The 19,500-nt window shown below is 52.8% G+C and overlaps 1 protein-coding gene and 1 long non-coding RNA gene across 3 annotated transcripts; one reads left to right on the forward strand and one right to left on the reverse strand.

Annotated features, from left to right (window-relative positions):
* Positions 1 to 1,853: 1,853 nt before the first annotated feature.
* LOC123454149 lies at positions 1,854 to 7,579 on the reverse strand. Its single transcript, XR_006633192.1, has 3 exons — positions 7,481 to 7,579; positions 4,804 to 5,043; positions 1,854 to 1,973 (listed from the first exon to the last, which is right to left on the reverse strand). It is a non-coding gene; the product is annotated as an uncharacterized LOC123454149 (long non-coding RNA).
* Positions 3,071 to 19,334, forward strand: Inpp5j (inositol polyphosphate-5-phosphatase J). Of its 2 annotated transcripts, XM_045132656.1 has the most exons (14): positions 3,071 to 3,211; positions 3,458 to 3,660; positions 5,187 to 6,418; positions 6,970 to 7,083; positions 7,217 to 7,325; positions 7,700 to 7,816; positions 8,430 to 8,605; positions 9,080 to 9,191; positions 9,342 to 9,451; positions 9,593 to 9,776; positions 17,787 to 17,924; positions 18,059 to 18,136; positions 18,261 to 18,365; positions 18,548 to 19,334. In XM_045132656.1, the coding sequence occupies exons 2-14, from the start codon at positions 3,556 to 3,558 to the stop codon at positions 19,052 to 19,054; spliced, it is 3,087 nt and encodes a 1,028-aa protein (XP_044988591.1). In that variant the 5' UTR covers positions 3,071 to 3,211; positions 3,458 to 3,555; the 3' UTR covers positions 19,055 to 19,334. The 2 variants fall into 2 exon arrangements, with proteins under 2 accessions (XP_044988591.1, XP_044988592.1); XM_045132657.1 differs by lacking the exon at positions 18,548 to 19,334 and having other exon boundaries at positions 18,232 to 18,363.
* Positions 19,335 to 19,500: the final 166 nt, after the last annotated feature.

The raw sequence follows: 19,500 nt of genomic DNA on the forward strand, positions 1-19,500 counted from the left end.
TGCAAACAAACTCCAGACGCGTGTGCCCCCTTGTGCATCTGGCTAACGTGGGTCCTGGAGAATCGAGCCTCAAACCGGGGTCCTTAGGCTTCACAGGCAAGCGCTTAACTGCTAAGCCATCTCTCCAGCCCAGAAGCTGGTACTCTTGAGGAGGGGGCAACATCTCTATTTATTTATTTGGAAAATAAGAGTTGGAGTACTGGGCAAGGTGGGCATCAATTATCCTCCCTCTCCCCCACCCCCAGGTAGGGTCTTAGGCTAGCTCAGGCTGACCTGGAATTCACTATGTAGTTTCAGAGTGGCCTCGAACTCACGGTGGTCCTTCGTGAGCCACCACGTCCAGCTAATTTCCCTCCCACTTGGTGAACATGTTCGCGCTCACATCCTCCCTCACCACCCCTCCTACCTTCCCCTCCAACCCTACCATCACCTCTCCCCCACTCAACATCCCACCATCTCTCCTCTACTTCCCTGCTACCTTCATTGCCATGGCTACTAGCCCTTCAATCCACTCTCACCTTCGCCCTGCCATCAGCATGTCCACCACCGTCGTTGCCTCCGCCTTTCCCATCCCTCTCCCCATCCCGATCACCACCTCTGCCATCAATCCTGTTCTCATCATCATAGTCACGTGCATGGTCACCTTCTCCAACATCACTGTCACCATACCGTTGTCACCATACGACTGCCATCCAAAGACCTCTCTACCCCAATACCCTAATATGGGCTGAGTCTTTTTCAAAAAAAAAAAAAAAAATAGGGCTGGAGAGATGGCTTAGCTGTTAAGCACTTGCCTGTGAAGCCTAAGAACCCTGGTTCGAGGCTTGATACCTTAGCCAGATGCACAAGGGGGTGCACACATCTGGAGTTGAGTTCATTTGCAGTGGCTGGAAGCTCTGGCATGCCCATTCTCTCCCTCTCTTTCTCTCTCTATCTGCCTCTTTCTCTCTGTCATTCTCAAATAAATAAAAATGAATAAAAAAGTGTCCTTCTCTCTCTAATAAATAAATAAAAATAAAATATTTTTAAAATATTTTATTTGAGAGAAAGAGGGAGGCAAAAAGAGAAGGAAAGAGAAAGAGAGAGAGAATAGGGCTGGAGAGATGGCTTAGTGGTTAAGGCACTTGCCTGTGAAGCCAAAGGACCTCAGTTTGATTCCCCAGGACCCATGTAAGCCAGATGCACAAGGTAGCATATGTGTCTGGAGTTAGTTTGTAGTGGCTGGAGACCCTGGTGCGCCCATTCTTTATCTCTCTCTCCTTCTTTCTCTCTCAAATAAAAATATTTTTAAAAATAAATAATAAAACAAAAGAGAGAAAGAATGGGCACACCAGGGCCTCCAAACGCCAGGCCAAGATGCATATGCCATCTTGTGCATCTGACTTACGTGGGTACTAGGGAAATCGAACCTAGGTCATTAGGTTTCGCAAGGCAAGTGCCTTAACTGCTAAACTATCTCCCCAAGTGCTGAATCTTTGCCCCTACAGATTCCAGCCTCAAAAAGATACTGGCCCAGAAACACAGAAGGGACCCAGAGGGAAGCCCAGCCAGGAGGCTGTAGAGAGCATGTGTCTTCAGCAACTTTGCATAGAGATGGAACAGGCCAAGGAAAATGCAGGGGTGACTGTGGAGCAGCTGGGGCTCTGAACACAGAGCCCTAAACATTTTATGCCTGAACTGGCGGGGGTGGGGGGATTCATTTTCTGTGCAATCCAGAAATCTTGGAAAAGCTGGGATTATAGCAACAGCCTAGCAGAGAAGAATGGGAGAAGATCACAGGCAGCCCACACTTAGCTCTGGCCAAATCTGACTTTATTGATTTTTTTCTTCTTCTTCTTTGAGATACTTGCTATGTAGGCAAGGATGACTTGAACCCTTGATCCACTGGCCACCTCCTAGTGCTGCGATTACAGGCTCAACTCTCCCAGCACATTCATTCATTCAGCAGACACTCTCCTAGGTCTGTTAGTGTGCTATTAATTTATGAGAGAGAGAGAGAAAAAGAGGCTGATAAAGGGAGAGAACAGGCATGACAGGGTCTCCAGCCACTGCAAACAAACTCCAGACGAATGTGCCACCTTGTGCATCTGGCTTTTACGTGGGTCCTGGAGAATCAAACCCGAGTCCTTTGGCTTTACAGGCAAGTGCCTTTACTGCGAAACCATCTCTCCAGCGCTCCCTTTTTTTCTGAGGTAGGGTCTTGCTCTAGTTCAGGCTGACCTGGAATTTGCTATTCAGTCTCAAGGTGGCCTCGAACTCATGGAGATCTTCCTACCTCTGCCTTCTGAGTGCTGGTATTAAAGGTATGTGACACGTGCCACCACGGCTGGCAAGACCTTTTTGGGGGGTTTTGTTTTGTTTTGTTTTTTGGTATTTTTCCAGGTAGGGTCTCACTGTAGCCCAGGCTGACCTGGAACTCATGCAATCCTCCTAACCTCTGCCTCCAGAGTGCTAGGATTAAAGGTACGCTCCACCACATCCAGCATTCTCTCTCTCTTTTTTTATGGGGGGTGTGGTTTGTTTTATTTTATTTGTTTGCTTGCTTTGGTTTGCGGTATGGGGTCCCAGCTAACCCAGGCTGGCTTAAGTGCTCATGAATCCTGCTTCAACCTTCCCACCTTCCCAATTCCAGCTGTGTGCTGCCACCCTGGGCAGGTACGTTTCTTGACTCTTCTGCCAAGTCTCTCCTCCCACTGGTGAACAAGTCCTTTCTTCATCATCCTCAGTTCCCCTTCCCCACATACCCCATTGGCTCCAGCTGGTCTTGGGCCACTGGGCTTGGTTTCCTCCCTGAAGCTCAGGAGACTTCCCTAGTTCACGGGGTGACCTTGAGCAACTGCTCTCCGGAGCCTTGCCCAGTGAATACTAGAAAGAGGACTGGGCTGGGGCAGGCTTGAGTGTGGGGACCTCGGAGGGCAATGAGGTGTGCGCAGAAGAGGCGGGGCTGGTGCTGAGCAGGAGCGGGCAGAGGCCTCCGCTGGATGGAGCCTGCCTGTCTGCTTTGAGAATGGGAAGAGCAGAGCCGGGCAAGGGGGGGTGGAAGGGAGACGCTGCCAACAAGGCTGAAAAATGGAGCAAGGGTGGGGGCCCAGGCCAGGTCTGGGTTGACCAGCAGTTAGGAAAGTCATAGGATCGGGGCTGGCGCTCGGTAGTCTCTGAGGTCTGGAGAGGCTGCTGACCTTGGAACCACCTGTACCTATCTTACCAGCAGGTGTGTCTATGCCCCTCCCTGGAGCAAGGGTTGGTCAAGCCACCTGATTGGAGGGTGGGGCAGACAGAGGTGTCCTCCGTAGGCACCCAGTAAGGGACCTGAGCTAGGCTGTTGGGTGCTCCCAACTGCCCATAGACGTTTCAGGCTCAGCAGCTAGCTGGAAGGGCTCTCAGGGGTTAGCCACTGTGCCTTGGCCACTTCCAGGATGAGAAGTGGAAGTGGGTGTCTGCGCCTTTAAATTCTCAGCAGGTTGAAACGGCTGATGACATCACTAGTTCCCGGGAGCTGAGGAGCAGGAGCCAGAGCCCGAGGGAGCCCAGGCTGCCAGCTTAGGGGCTGCAGACATGGAGGGCCAGAGCAGCAGTGGCAGTGGGAGGCCAGGTGCCCAGGCTGGCCTTGGGTCCTTACCCATGTCCCGCGGGGCTTCACAAACTGGTGCACCCTCCAAGGTAAGACCTCCTAAATCCTAGCCCCCCCATTTATCATCCCTAGTCTCACACCCCCATATACTCTGCAGGTACTCTGGGGCCCCTGGCTAAGGGGGCTGGCACTTGCCCGTATCTACTAAGCTAGAGCTAGACAAAAATACAGGTCACCCTGGGGGGGGGGGCATGATGAGATGCCTGGAGAGAGATGGAGTGAACCATCACCAGGAGCCCCTCAGAAGAGACATGGATAGGTGTCAAGGGACCCAGTTGTTTCCTAGCTTTGCTGTGTGACCTTGGTCAAGTTGCTTGTCTTCTCTGAGTGGATGTAAAATGAGGGGGTTTGTGTCTGAAGACTAGAGCTGTGACATCTGGGATGTCTAAGTTGTTAGTGCTGGAGGCGGTGTGATGTTTAGGGGGGAGGGGGCACACAGTGGGACACTTGGAGCCAAGGAGAGCGCCCAAAAATGCAGCCTCAAAAAGCTGAGGTTTAGACCGAGTTTCAGGTTCTCTGAACCGAGAAGGACAGGGCACACAGATAGAACTGCGTCTCTAGAGAGACAGGGATGGGCCACCCTGGGGCGAATGGAGACCTTCTTCCGTCCTCCCCAGCAAAAGATGCTTTCTCCTGGCTTCTGAAGACAGGGGGTATCACAACCAGAGGGTAGAAGGGGCAAGGGATCAAGCCCCTCAGCTACTGACTCTCTCTACCTTCCACCTGGAAAGGGCACCTGCTTGCTGGCCCTCACAGGTGGAAAGAGGGCAGGAGGGCACAGCCTGAGCACAGAGAGGAGAGGTGGCAGACCCCACTGGATGGAGGGTCACATTGGCTGAGGGCAGCTCATTCTTCAGTGTTCTGGGTAATTCCAGTTCATGTTGGGCTTATAAATGTCTCGAGTCCAAGACTCCTTGGAATGTGGTGTGGTCAGGAAGCTTTACCTAACCCTCGTATTGCAGATAGGGAAACCGAGACCCTGGGCAGAGGGACGTTTGCTTGGCTGGGGAATCTGCATAGCTAGTCTCCACTCCTGGCTCTTGCCCGTGCATGGGTACATTGGGGAATACACGGAAACGGGCAGGGCTGGGACCGAGGGGAAGTGGCAGTGTGAGGGGAAGATCTGAGAGCTGCTGGGTATCTGAAGGGGCGAGGCACTTAGCTGGCTATACCTGGAGTCCCTGTACGGGATGTGGGGCCTTCAGCCCACTGTCAGGTGGCTGTAGGAGTTACAGAACCTGGACAGGTAGACGGAGTAGGTGCCGGGAAGATGAGGAGGAGTGCCCTCAGATTCAAGCTCACGTTCTGCCTAATCTACGTGGGGTTTCAGTTGCTCCATCGGTGGAAGATGTTCTAAACTTGAAGAGGGGCACATGCCTTTGTGTCCTGTTTCCTCCAGGAGAGAAACTGACCTGCAACAGAATGGACTGACATGAGATAGTAGGAAGAACTTCCTTGGATCAATGTGCCATTCTTAGTTACATGGGTCTACTAGGGGCTCGATGGAAGCTGAGACTCAAAGCCCTTGTAAAATCATTGATTTGTCCTCCACAAGGTGAACTCAAGTTTGCAGCTCCCAGTGAAGAGCGTGGCCCCAGGACCTTCAGGACCCAGGCTGGCTCTTGCACCTGTGGGACCACAAGCTGCTATGTCACCTCCCTCAGAGGGGCTGAGGCCGTCTCTGGCATCTTCCCGACCCATCCTGGCTCCCCTGTCTGCCCCTGGAGAACAGAAAAGAGCTCCTGCCCTCCGCAACAACAGCCTGGCTCCAACATCTGTAGGACAGCTGGTGGTATCTGCCTCGGCTGGACCAAAACCTCCACCAGCCACCTCAGGCTCCATGTTGGCTCCAAAGTCACTGGGGCAGCTGGTGATATCTTCCTCAGCTGTCCCAAGGCCTCTCCCACCTACCTTGGGGCCCAGCCTGGCTTCAACTTCCAGGGACCAGAAGCAGTTGTCACCCACCTCTGTGTGTCCTAAGCCAGCACTGGCAGCTTCAGGCCTGAGCCTGGCCCTAGCCTCTCAGGAGCAGTCCGTCCAATCCCCCTCCAGCCCTTCCCCAGTGCCCAGTCCAGTTCTGTCACCCTCTCAGGAGAAGAACCTGCCTGCATCCATGACACCAGCCTCTGCTTGTGAGAAGACCACAGCCAGACAGAGAGATGTCCCGAGCCCCAGGCCCCTCCCCACCACAGAGCAACTCCAGCCCCCAGTTCAGGCAGCTGGTCCTGCCACTTCCCCACCCTGGCCCCAAACATCCCCAGATCCTCGGTTTTTCCGAGCCCGGCCTGAGGTGCCTCGCCATAGCCCTGAGGATCCTGTCTTGCCACCGCCACCGCAGACCCTGCCCTTGGATGTGAGCCCAGGCCTTCCCGAATCTGGCACCCGCTCCCCTGGACTTCTGTCTCCTACCTTCCGGCCAGGAGCACCTTCAAACCAGACTGTGCCCCCAGCTCTACCCAAGCCGCCTCGGTCTCCAAGCCGCTCCCCTAGCCGCTCCCCCAACCGGTCTCCCTGTGTCCCCTCGGCCCCCGAAATGGCCCTTCCCAGACCTGGCAGCCAGGGTGCAGGGTCCGGTACCCAGGGTGCAGGGCCTGGCTTCCAAGGCCCAGGGCCTGGCAGTCAGAATGTTGGGCCTGGCACCCAGAGTACAGGGTCTGGCAGGTGCCTGAGCCCTAATGAGCAGTGCCAAGCAGCCTCAGCCCCTGTCACCCCCTCTCCTTCCACATGTACCTCCTCACCTTCCTCTTGGTCAGCTCAGCCCACATGCAAGAGCGACCCTGGATTCCGGTAAGGGTCTCTCTCTCTCTCTTTTTGTCTCTTCCTCCCTTCCTCCCTCCCCTTGGGCTTGAATGTAGAGACTGGCCATTCTCCCAGGGTAATGATGTATTCTTGCTCCATTCCCCCCCCCCACACACACCCAAGGATTTATCTTTGGGAGGGCTGCTGGGCCCACACTGATACCCTCTGAAGATAGCTTCCCTTCCTAAGGGACTTGGTCCTCTCTTTATTTATTTACTTACTTGACAGAGAAAGAGGGAGGGAGAGGGAGAGAGAGAGAATGGACGCACCAGGGCCTCCAGCCACTGCAAACGAACTCTAGGCCTCTAGGCGTATGCATCCTTGTGCATCTCACTAACATGGGTCTTGGGAAATAGAACCTGGGTCCTTTGGCTTTGCAGGCAAACGCCTTAACCGCTAAGCCATCCCTCCAGCCCGACGGTCCTTTCTAAGGGTGTCTACCCGCACCTGCCTCAGTTTATCTCCCTTGAAGGAGAGTGAGGGTTAAAGTGGTGCCCAGTAAACCCACCTATGGGCCTGTCCTCCCCGCCCCCCACCAGGATCACTGTGGTTACGTGGAACGTGGGGACAGCCATGCCCCCTGACGATGTCACATCCCTCCTTCACCTGGGCGGTGGTCATGACAGTGACGACGCAGACATGATCGCTATAGGGTGAGGAGCAGTGGTGCAGGTGTGGGTGGGCCCCTTCCGGAGCCCTTTGAGCCCCTGGGCCCTCCTCATGCATGACAGGGATGTCTAAGTTGCTGGACTGCCTCCCCTCACCCCCCCATTCCCGTCTCCCCAGGTTGCAGGAAGTGAACTCGATGATCAACCAGCGGCTCAAGGACGCTCTCTTCACGGACCAGTGGAGCGAGCTCTTCATGGACGCCCTGGGACCTTTCAACTTCGTGCTGGTAACACCCTACCCACCTCGGGACAAGCAGACACCCTTCTGCAATTTTTTTTTTTTTTTTGGATTGTTCGAGGTAGGGTCTTGCTGTAGCCCAGGCTGTCCTGGCATTCACTATGTAGTCTCAGGCTGGCCTCGAACTCACAGCGATCATCCTACCTCTGCCTCCCCAGTGCTGGAAGTGAAGTCATGCGCCACCAAGTCCGGCTCCCTTCTGCAGCTCTGCCCCCATCTCCGCCCAGACTCGCTGGGGCTCCTTGCAATAGGGGAAAGGGGGGGGGGGTGAAGGAGCCGACTTTCTAGAGACAGACAGGGGCTAGGGGTGAGGATGTGGCCAGCGCCTCCCCCACCCCCAGCTCACACCTGCTCCCCCTGCAGGTGAGCACTGTGAGGATGCAAGGCGTCATCTTACTGCTGTTCGCCAAGTACTACCACCTCCCGTTCCTGCGGGACGTGCAGACTGACTGCACGCGCACTGGCCTGGGTGGCTACTGGGTGAGCCTGGGGAACGTCTCCGGGAGGGACCGAAACCCCGACGTGGTGGCCCTACATGACTTCCCCAGGCACCTGCAAGGGCCCCTCCCCACGCTGGCCCCTTAGCCCTGCGGGATCTGCCCTTCCCCGAGCACCACCCATTTCTTTAGACCCTGCCCCTTCCCTTCTCTCTCCCCCCACGATTCACCCCAAGGTAGGGTCTCACTCTGGCCCAGGCTGACCTGGAATTCACTATGGAGTCTCAGGGTGGCCTTGAACTCACGGCGATCCTCCTACCTCTGCCTCCCAAGGGCTGGCATTAAAAGCGTGCGCCACCACGCCCGGTTTCACACACCCCCCCTTTTTTTTTTTTTTTTTTTTTTGGTTTTTCGAGGTAGGGTCTCACTCTAGCTCAGGCTGACCTGGAATTCACTATGTAGTCTCAGGGAGGCCTTGAACTCACAACGATCCTCCTACCTCTGCCTCCCGAGTGCTGGGATGAAAGGCGTGCGCCACCACCTTTTTAAGCCTCCTCCTCCTCCTCCTCTTCATTCGCGCCCCCCCACGCGCCCCGCCCATGGTCTCACCTCCTCGCCCAGGCCCCGCCCCTGACCTACCAAACCCCGCCCCCTAGGGTAACAAGGGCGGAGTGAGCGTGCGCCTGGCAGCCTTCGGGCACATGCTGTGCTTTCTCAACTGCCACTTGCCTGCGCATATGGACAAAGCCGAGCAGCGCAAGGATAATTTCCAAACCATCCTGAGCCTCCAGCAATTCCAAGGACCTGGCGCGCACGGCATCTTGGATCACGAGTATGGCTGGGGCGGGGCCAAATAGGGGGTCGGGGGAGGGGCGGGGCCAAATAGGGGGTCGGGGGAGGGGCGGGGCCAAATAGGGGGTCGGGGGAGGGGCGGGGCCAAATAGGGGGCCGGGGGGAGGGGCGGGGCAGGGTGCTCGCTGGCCTTGGAGGGAGAAGGCGGGCCTGTCGATTGGGTGAGGGACTAACTCGGATGGTTAGGGCAGGTAACAGTTTGATGGAGAGGCTGCAGAGGGTGGAGATTTGCTGAGTGGCCCATCTTGCTGTGGATTTCAACCTAATTTCTCTAAGGTCCCCTCCCCCCCCCGGCCCCGCCCCTGGCTGGCTGAAGGTTATTTAGGGCCACCTGCCTGTCATCACTAGAGCCACCAGCGCCGTGCGGTGGGGTGGGATGGGGCCAGGAGAGATCTGAGTCCATTGAGTCTTTGCATCCTGTGGGCCCACCGACCCTCGCCTCTCACTCGGACAGCCTCGTGTTCTGGTTTGGGGACCTGAACTTCCGCATCGAGAGCTACGACCTGCACTTTGTCAAGTTCGCCATCGACAGTGACCAGCTGCATCAGCTCTGGGAGAAAGACCAGGTGGGACCCTTACCCTCCTGCAACCCTTGCAAGTTCTCACCCAGGACCTTAGGCTACGATCCTTGTTTCTGTCTACCTTCTGTGGGTGCCGAAAGGCCCAAGCTCTGGTCTAGTTCTGTCCTTCTGTTTCCTCCCCTCTCCCCTCCGCAGCTCAACATGGCCAAAAACACCTGGCCCATCTTGAAGGGTTTCCAGGAGGGACCCCTGAACTTTGCTCCCACCTTCAAGTTTGATGTGGGTACTAACAAATACGATACCAGGTGAGCAGTGGGGTGGACTTGGGAGGGGATGTGAGCTGACATCTTGTGGAGAAGGGGGCCGTGGGAAGAAGGACAAGCACGGCTGGGGGACTGTCCTTTGACCTCAGGCCCTGACACTCAGGCTGCCCTTCCCACCTGCAGTGCCAAGAAGCGGAAGCCAGCCTGGACCGACCGTATTCTCTGGAAGGTCAAGGCTCCAGGTGGAGGTCCTAGCCCCTCGGGAAGAGAGAGCCACCGGCTCCAGGTGACCCAGCACAGCTACCGAAGTCACATGGAATATACAGTCAGTGACCACAAGCCCGTGGCTGCCCAGTTCGTCCTACAGGTGAGTCTTGGCTTTGTCCTTTCCTCATGATGTCCCTTGGCCCAGCTGAGGATCTCTGCCCAATATTTTATTTTTATTTATTTACTTATTTGAGAGAGAGAGCCCGGTGTGGTGGCGCATGCCTTTAATCCCAGCACTCAGGAGGCAGAGGTAGGAGGATCACTGTGAGTTTGAGGCCATCCTGAGACTACACAGTAAATTCCAAGTCAGCCTGGACTAGAGTGAAACCTTGAAAAAACAAAAAGAGAGAGAGAGAGAGAGAGAGAGAAAGAGAGGCAGATAGAAAGAGAAAGAATGGGCACATAGGGCTTCCAGCCACTGCAAACGAACTCCAGATTCATGTACCACCATGTACATCTGGCTTATGTGGGTTCTGGGGAATCAGACCGGGGTCCTTAGGCTTCACAGGCAAATGCCTTAACTGCCAAGCCATCTCTCCAGCCCCACCAGTAGCTTTTTGCACCTACCCTTAACAGTATCCATTTGTCATGATAGGATGGGTGTGGAGTTATAGCTTTTATTTCCAAATGAGGAGTCTGACGCTCCAAGACTAAGCAACACTTGCTCCATTGTACAACTAGCAGGATGAAGAGTTAGAATTTGAATCCAAGCCAGTTTAATTACAGAGTTCATGCTTTTTCCCTACTGGCTTCCCTTCTTCTGACAAAGGGTTAGAATAACTTAGGTTAAAATTTACACACATAGGCCAGGCGTGGTAACACATGCCTTTAATTCCAGCACTCGGGAGGCAGAGGTAGGAGGATCGCCATGCGTTCAAGACTAGCCTGGTACTACAGAGTGAGTGGCAGGTCAGCCTGGCTAGAGTGAGACCGTGCCTCAAAAAAAAAAAAAAAAAAAAAAAAAAAAAGAAGAAGAAGAAGCTGGGGGTGTCTCACACCTGGAGAGTTAGGAGGATAGCAGTGAGTTCTAGGCCAGCTAAGACTACATAGTGAATTCTAGGTCAGCCTGAGCTAGACACTACGTCAAAAAAAAAAAAAAAAATTCACACATGTAAAGCTGAGTATGGTGGTGTATGTCTATAAGCCCAGCACTCAGGAGGTAGAGGAAGGAAGATAAAGGATTTAAGATTCAGGGACATGATGGTGCATGCCTTTAATCTCACTACTAGGGACACAGAGGTAGGAGGATCACTGTGAGTTCAAGGCCACCCTGAGGCTGCATGGTGAATTCCAGGTCAGTCTGGACTAGAGAGAGACCCTACCTCAAAAATAAGGGGGAGTTGGAGAGGCCGGGCATGGTGCTGCACGCCCTTAATCCCAGCACTCAAGAGGCAGAGGTAGGAGGATCACCATGAGTTCAAGGCCACACTGAAACTACATAGTGAATTCCAGGTCAGCCTGGGCTAGAGAGAGACCCTACCTAGAAAAACAAAAAAAGAGTTGGAGAGAAGGCTCCATGGGAAAGAGTGCCTGCTGAGTGAGCATGAGGACCTAGGTCCAATTCTCAGCACCCCCATAAATTCAGGCATGGCCATGCATGCCAGCACCCCCCACACTGAGAACAGTGGAGACAGGAGGGTGGCCAGGCCTTGCTGGTCAGCCAGTTTAAGCAAAACACAGTGAGTTTCACCTTCCTCTGGTCTCCATAGGCCTGCACATGGGATGCACCTATTTGCACACACATGTCTACAACATACTTACCACGCATGAAAAAAAATAAATTGCAAAAACAGCCGGGCGTCGTGGCACACGCCTTTAATCCCAGCACTTAGGAGGCAGAGGTAGGAGGATCGCCGTGACTCTGAGGCCACCCTGAGACTCCATAGTGAATTCCAGGTCAGCCTGAGCTAGAAAGTAACCCTACCTCGAAAAACCACAAAAAAAAAAAAAAAAAAAAAAAAAGTTGACTCAAATCCCATGTGACAGTCATTCATTTTTCTTTAAGGCTTAGAGAGGTTTTTATTAGATTATAACGAGAACTTAAAGTGCCTAAGAGAAGGAAAGTGGAGAGAGCGTGTAGACAGCGCCTGCCCAGGAGAAGGAAGGAGTTGGAGTAAAGCCCTATTTATTGATTTTAATTTTTAAATATTTTTATTTATTCTAAGGAGGGAGAGGGCAGTATGCCAGGGCTTTTTTTTTTTTTTTTTTTTTGGTTTTTTGAGGTAGGGTCTCACTGTAGCTCAGGCTAACCTGGAATTCACTACGTAGTCTTAGGGTGGCCTCCAGCTCACGGTGATCCTCCTATCTCCGCCTCCCGAGTGCTGGGATTAAAGGCGTGCGCCACCATGCCCAGCCTCTTGTTTATTTTTAAGTTTTATTTATTTGCCGTCTGTGTGCATGTATGATGTGTGTGGGGGGGTGGGCACATCAAGGTCTCCTTGCCACTGCAAGCTAATACCCACCCAGCTTTATGTGGGCTGCTGGGTAAGGAGTACTTACTATCTTGTCATATGGCAAGCATTATGAAACTGAGGCAGTGATGAGGAGGAGGGATAGAGGTATAAAACTGCAAAGCCAGCCTGCAGCTTCATTAGTACAGGGCTTGCCTAGTACTCGTGAAGGCCTGTGGCTTGCCTAGCATTCATGAAGTACCACGCTACCAAGCATGATGGCACAAGCCTATGATCCTACCACTAAGGAAGCCGAGGCAGCAAAAGCAGGAGCTCAGGCTGGAGAGTTGGCTTAGCAGTTGAGACGCTTACCTGTGAAGCCTAAGGACCCAGGTTTGATTCCCCAGAACCCACGTAAGCCAGATGCACATGGTGGCTCGTGCGTTTAGAGTTTGTTTGCAATGGCTAAAGGCCCTGGTTCGCCCATTCTTACCCTCCCCCTCTTTCTCATAAATCAGTAAAAATAAAAATATTTTTAAAATTTAGGAGCTCGGGGGCTGGATGAATGGCTTAGTGGTTAAAGCATTTGCCTGCAAAGCCAAAGGACCTCAGTTCGATTCCCCAGGACCCATGTAAGCCAGATGCACAAGGGGAAGCACGCATCTGGAGTTCATTTGCAGGGTCTGGAGGCCCTGGTGCACCCATTCTCTCCCTCTCTTTCTCTCTCTCTGCCTCTTTCCCTCTCTCAAATAAGTAAATAAAATAAATATTTTTTTTTAAAAGTTAGGAGCTCAAGGCAAACCTCAGCTATATAGTGAGATTGAGACCCTGTCTCAAAAACAGGAAAAAACCAAACTTTGAAACTAGTATAATTGAGTACAGTTAGCTCTGTACATCACAGGTTCAGCCTCTGCAGATGCAGCCTATTACAATTCAAAAGTATTTGAAAAACAATTGTATCTGTACTAAACATGAATAGATCATTTTTCTTAAGTATACAGTATAACAACAACTTATACAACATTTATGTTAGGCATTATAAGTCATTTAGAGATGATTTAAAATATATAGAAGGAGCCTGGTGTGGTGGTACATGCCTTTAATCCCAGCACTAAAGGAAGCCAATGTAGGAGGTTCACTGTGAGTTTGAAGCCAGTCTGAGACTACACAGTAAATTCCAGGTCAGCCTGGGCTAGAGCAAGACCCTACCTCAAAAAACAAACAAACAGAAGATATATGTTTATTGGTATTTTATTTATTTATTTATTTGACATAGAGATAAACAGGTAGAGAGAGAGAAAATGGGCACATTAGGGTCTCCAACCACTGCAAATGAACTCCAGATGTGTGTACCACCTTGTGCATCTGGCTTACATGGGTACTGAGGAATTGAACTTGGATCCTTAGACTTCACAGGCAAGCATCTTAACCATTAAGCCATCTCTCCAGCCCCCTCCAAAAAGATATGTATGGAAGGATCTTGGGAGATGACTCAGTCAGTAAAATGCTTGCCTCACAAGCATAAGGATCTGAGTTTGATCCTCAGAAACTAGGTAAAAATGCTGGGCATGGTAACACAAGACTGTAACCACAGCATTGGGGAAGCAGAGACTGGAAGAGCTGACTGGCCAGCCAGTCTAGCCTAACTGATGCGCACCAGGCCAGTGAGAGAGACCATGTCTCCAAAAAAACAAAAAGAAAGTTGGACAATGTTCCTGAGTGACAAGGTTCCCACCCAAGGCAAGGTTGTCCTCTGGCTTCCATATTCACACATGTACAAATACACATCCACAGGAACATGCACACATACACACACACACACATACATACATTGTTTAAAGTTCCTAAAATATAGAGAAGCCAGGCATGGTGGCGCACACCTTGAATCCCAGCACTTGGGAGGCAGAGGTAGGAGAATCGCTGTTCGAGGCCACCCTGAGACTACATAGTGAATTCCAGGTCAGCCTGGTCTAGAGTGAGACCCTACCTTGAAAAGCAAACAAACACACACACACACACACACACACACACACACACACACACACACACATATATATATATATGAATGCACAAGGTTATATGTACATACTTTTTTTTTTTTTTTTTTTGGTTTTTCAAGGTAGTCTCACTCTAGCCCAGGCTGCTCTGGAATTCACTATGTAGCCTCAGGTTGGCCTTGAACTCACAGAAATTTTCCCATCTCTACCTACCAAATGCTGAGATTAAAGGTATGTGTCACCACACCTGGCTCTACCATTTTTTGAATTATTTAGTTTTTTGAGATAGGATCTTGTTCTAGCCAAGGCTGACCTAGAATTCACTTTGTAGTCTCAGGGTGGCCTCAAACTCTTGGCAGTTCTCCTACCTCTCCCCCGTTCCCCGCTTCCCCCCCCCCCCCCAGTGCTGGAATTAAAGGTATGCACCACAATTCCCAGCTTGGCATTTATTTAGTTAAGAGGGCAGGATAGAGAGCGAGAAAGAGAATGGTGAGCAGGGCTCCTGTCACTGCAGACTCCAGACACATGCGCCACTTTGTGCATCTGGCCCTACATGGGCACTGGGGAATCGAACCCAAGTTGTCAGGCTTTGCAAGCTGAGCCATCTCTGAGCCCTACATACCATTTTGTATAAAGAATTTAAACCTGGGCTGGAGAGATGGCTTAGAGATTAAGCGCTTGCCTATGAAGCCTAAGGACCCCGGTTCGAGCCTCTATTCCCCAGGACCCACATTAGCCAGATGCGCAAGGGGGCGCACACGTCTGGAGTTTGTCTGCAGTGGCTGGAGGCCCTGGTATGCCCATTCTCTCTCTCTCTCTCTCTCTCTCTCTCCCTCTGTTGCTCTCAAATAAGTAAAAATAAACAAAAAAGAATTTAAGCCTACGGGCATGGTGGCGCACACCTTTAATCCCAGCACTCGGGAGGCAGAGGTAGCAAAATCACTGTGAATTTGAGGCCACCCTGAGACTACATAGTGAATTCCAGGTCAGCCTGGGCCAGAGTGAAACCTTATCCCCCCAAAAAAATATTTAAGCCTACTTGGATATGGGTATCCAGCAGGGGGACCCAACTGACCCCAGATGCTGAGAAATTACTGTATTTTGTTGAGGATCCAGACTTCTCATTGCCGCAGTGAAACGGAGTGCCCAATAATGTCAGAACCCATCTGAAAGACAGTGTAGTTTAACTCCCTGTTTCTTTCTCTAGGGTAATCTAAGGCTCTATTGAGATAGGCGTGTGTCCTGAGTCACACAGAGGCTCAGGGGCAAAAAGCAGAGCAGGGTAGATGCCATCTTTCCAACCCTGAAATCCAATCCGGGTTCTCTAGGTCTCTTGATCTGATAAGATCCTCTGCAGACCACAGAATGTTGTTTTTTTCCTGGTAACATTGTCACGTGATCAGCCAATGGGCCAGTGGCCAGTACTGCAGCTAAGAATGGATATCTATCTGCCCATGCCTGGCCTGTAACCTCTGATAAAGAGCTTCAATGGGAATTTCTATTGTTGCTGCTTTGGGGGGGGGGGATCCCCCCGCCATGTGCTTTGGTTGGTTGGTTTTTCTTGAGATAGAGTCTTGCTGTGTACTGTAGACTTCTTTGAATTCCTGACCCTCAGGCCTCAGCAGCCTGAATGCTAGTGTTACCAAGTGCTAGGGTTACAAATATGCCCACCATGCCCTGGGCAGGGTGGGAGCTTTCGCCAGCAGTCAGGAATCTCACCTTGAGAATCATTCCTTTTGGTACCCTATCCTGCCCTTCCTTTCTGCCATGTCCAGGACTAAAGTGTTACCTGGGCCTAGGGATGTAATTCAGTGGCAGAGTGCTTCTCTCTAGCATGGGTAAGGGGGCGGTTTAAAAGAAATTTTATTAAAATAAATGAGTTGGACCTGCTGGCCCCCACCTGTAATCCCAGCAGTGAGAATACTAAAACAGTTGAATTACAAATTCAAGGCAATCCTGGGCCAAGTGGTGAGAACCCTGGAGCATATTTCAATGAGCCCTTCTGTTTAGGAACCTAGGGACAGGGAGAGAATGTGCCGGTTTCTTCTGGAACAGCCTGGCTCAGAAGCTGAGGGAAAGAAACCTGAAACCAGATCAACAGGGAGCCACACAAAGGCTGGCGCCACCTGAGCCCTTCCCTTAGGGACACAGGTGGGCAAACCTCTGGTTGCTTGCCACTGCAGAAGTTCCACCTATTTTAAGTGACCGGTCATCCTGGTTGGTCTGGAGGGACAGATAACCTCACAGTTATAATTTGTCTTCATGGACTGAAGACAAGGCATTGGTTAGTGGGCCCTTTAGTACTTAAGATTGTGGGGGGGGGGGTCGAGTATCAGATCTCCAGACCCCATGTAAAAGCTGGAAGCTGCCGGGCATGGTGGGGCACACATTTAATCCCAGCACTTAGGAGGCAGAGGTAGGAGGATCACCGTGAGTTTGAGACCACCCTGAGATTACATAGTGAATTCCAGAATGAGACCCTATCTTGGGGAAAAAACAAGCCAGAAGCTGTTGCAGGGCTCTGTAATCCCAGCACACTGACTGAGATGGGAAGTGCAGATGAGAGAATTTCCCAGAAACTCTCGGGAGCCAACTAGCCCGGCAAACACAGCAGTGGGTGAGTAACAAAGAAAACAAGAGACCCTACCTCAGAAGAGATAGATGAAGGCCGGGCGTGGTGGCGCACGCCTTTAATCCCAGCACTCGGGAGGCAGCAGTAGGAGGATCACCACGAGTTCGAGGCCACCCTGAGACTACATAGTGAATTTCAGGTCAGCCTGGGCCAGAGTGAGGCTCTACTTCAAAGAAACTAAAAAATGAAACAAAAAAGCAACCACAGAGGTAATGAGACCACAAAAGAGGTAGATGGCAAGGACCAGCACCCAAAAGTTGTCCTGTGGTTTCCGCGTGTGCTCTATGGCATGCACCCCCCATGTACACATCATGTGCACACACACAGATTGAGGATGGCGAGGGTCTTGCCTGAGGCCAGAGCCTGGAGATGAACTAAGGCCTCTGGCCACCCCTCCAGGGCTTTTGTCTGCTTAGGGGAATTGAGTCAACCCCAGGAAATCCCTAGTGCTCCGTAGGACTTTAACTGTCTTCCTTGCTAGCATGTCGGGCACCTGTTTTCATACTGGGAAGTTAGTGAGATGCCTTACAAATTGCACTTAAAGGAGTCGGTAGAACCACCGAAGTGTAAACGAAGAGCCTTTGGATTTACAGACAAGGCCCCTCTCACACACACGTGCACACAAGGACAACTGTTTTTTTTTTTTCCAGGCAGGGTCTCATTCAGGTCCATGTAGACCTAGAATTCACTATGTAGTCTCAGGGTGGCCTCAAACTCACGGTGATCCTCCCACCTCTGCCTCCTGAGTGCTGGGATGAAAGGCGTGCGTCACCACGCCCAGCTGTAAGTACAACTTTTAAAAACCCACTATCGGGTTGGAGAGGTGCCTTAGCAGTTAAGGCGTTTGCCTGCAAAGCCAAAGGACTCTGGTTCAATTCCCCAGGACCCACAAGGGGGCACATGCATCTGGAGTTTGTTCGCAGTGGCTGGAGGCCCTGGTGTGCCCATTCTTTCTCTCTCTCTTAAATAAAAATAAAATAAAAAATACTATCTTCCTGCCTCAGCCAGAGCTGGTGTTAGGAGCCCTAGGTAAGTGAGTTGCTACAGGCTGTCCTCTGATGATGTCCCCTGCCCCCGCCTTGCCTGGGCAGTTTGCCTTCAGGGATGACATGCCGCTGGTGCGACTAGAGGTGGCGGATGAATGGGTACGGCCAGAGCAGGCTGTGGCGAGGTACAGCGTGGAAACCGTGTTTGCCCGCAGCTCCTGGGACTGGATCGGCCTGTACCGAGTAAGAAGGGCAGACTTGTGGCTTCGGGGGAGGGAAGGACCTGGAGGGCCACTGCTTGCCCGCTGTTGGCCACTATCCCTGGAAGCTACTGTAATCCTGCGTTAGGGTCCCAACCTTGGTTTCTCTTGCCGCAGGTGGGCTTCCGCCACTGCAAGGACTATGTAGCCTATGTCTGGGCCAAACATGAAGAGATGGTTGGAAATACGTACCAGGTACTTACGAGGAGGGGAAGGGAGGGAGAAGTCTGCATTGCTGTGGGGACCTTAGAATTCAGTTTGGGGGTCCTGAGGCTGCCTCTTGGCCCCAGCTTGGGCCTCTACCCCCTGTGCCCACCAGGTGACGTTCAGTGAGGAATCACTGCCCAAGGGCCATGGAGACTTCATCCTGGGCTATTACAGCCATCACCACAGCATCCTCATTGGAGTCACAGAACCCTTTCAGGTAAACAGGTCAGACTGCAGGCCCAAGAGGCCTCATTCAGATGCCACGGCCTCCACACTCTGCTCGGTGACCTCAGACCAGCCGTTCAACTTCTGGGTCTGCCAACAGGGAGGGGTGAAGTGGTTCGGGCTACAGAGTGGGATGCCCTGGTGACCAGCGGGTCCTCCCCAACCCCCCCCCAGATCTCGCTGCCTACCTCGGAGTCCTCCAGCAGCAGCACGGACAGCTCAGGTGCCAGCTCAGAGGGGGAGGACGACAGCACCCTGGAGCTGCTGGCACCCAAGTCCCGCAGTCCCAGCCCTGGCAAGTCCAAGAGGCACCGGAGCCGCAGCCCGGGCCTGGCCCGCTTTCCCGGTCTCATCCTCCGGCCCTCGTCCCGCGAACGGCGGGGTGCCAGCCGTAGCCCCTCGCCCCAGAGCCGCCAGCTGCCACGGGGAGCCCCCGACAGGGCCAACAGTGGTGGTGGCCGGGGTAGAAGTGAGGAGGGACCCTCTGGGCTGCCTGGCTCCTGGGCCTTCCCACCAGCTGTGCCTCGAAGCCTGGGTCTGCTGCCAGCCTTGCGCCTGGAGACGGCAGACCCCGGTGGTGGTGGCTCCTGGGGACCAGACAGGGAAGCCTCTGACCCTGACAGCCTGTCTCCCAGCCCGCAGGGCCAACTGGGGCTAGAGGAAGGGGTCCTGGGGCCCTGAGGTAGTCAGGCAGATGGGCCTCGGCAGCCCCGCTCGGTCTCCATCTTCCACAACCTGCCTGCCTCTCTCCTGCTGCGCTCCAGCTGTATCTGCACCTGCCACTCCGTCCTGGCCAAGGGTGGACAACTGAGATCCCCCCTCGCAAGCTCAGTACTGACACCACCTCAACTGTGACAATCAGCAAAGCCCCGCCTGCGCCCCCATCTGGGAAGGTGGGGGAGCTACGGCAGATGTCCCGATCTCGGAGGTCATCCATTAGGAATTAAATTCTCCAGCTGCGTCCCTGGCTCCTTCCTGACTTGTTAGCAGTCTGCGGATAGGGGTGGAAGGAACGAAAGAAGAAGGGACTAAAGCCAGGGCGTGGTGGCGCACGCCTTTAATCCCAGCACTTGGGAGGCAGAGGTAGGAGGATCGCCATGAGTTCAAGGCCACCCTGAGACTCCATA

This window comes from Jaculus jaculus, chromosome 13 (assembly GCF_020740685.1).
Source record: "Jaculus jaculus isolate mJacJac1 chromosome 13, mJacJac1.mat.Y.cur, whole genome shotgun sequence".
NCBI lineage: Eukaryota > Metazoa > Chordata > Mammalia > Rodentia > Dipodidae > Jaculus > Jaculus jaculus.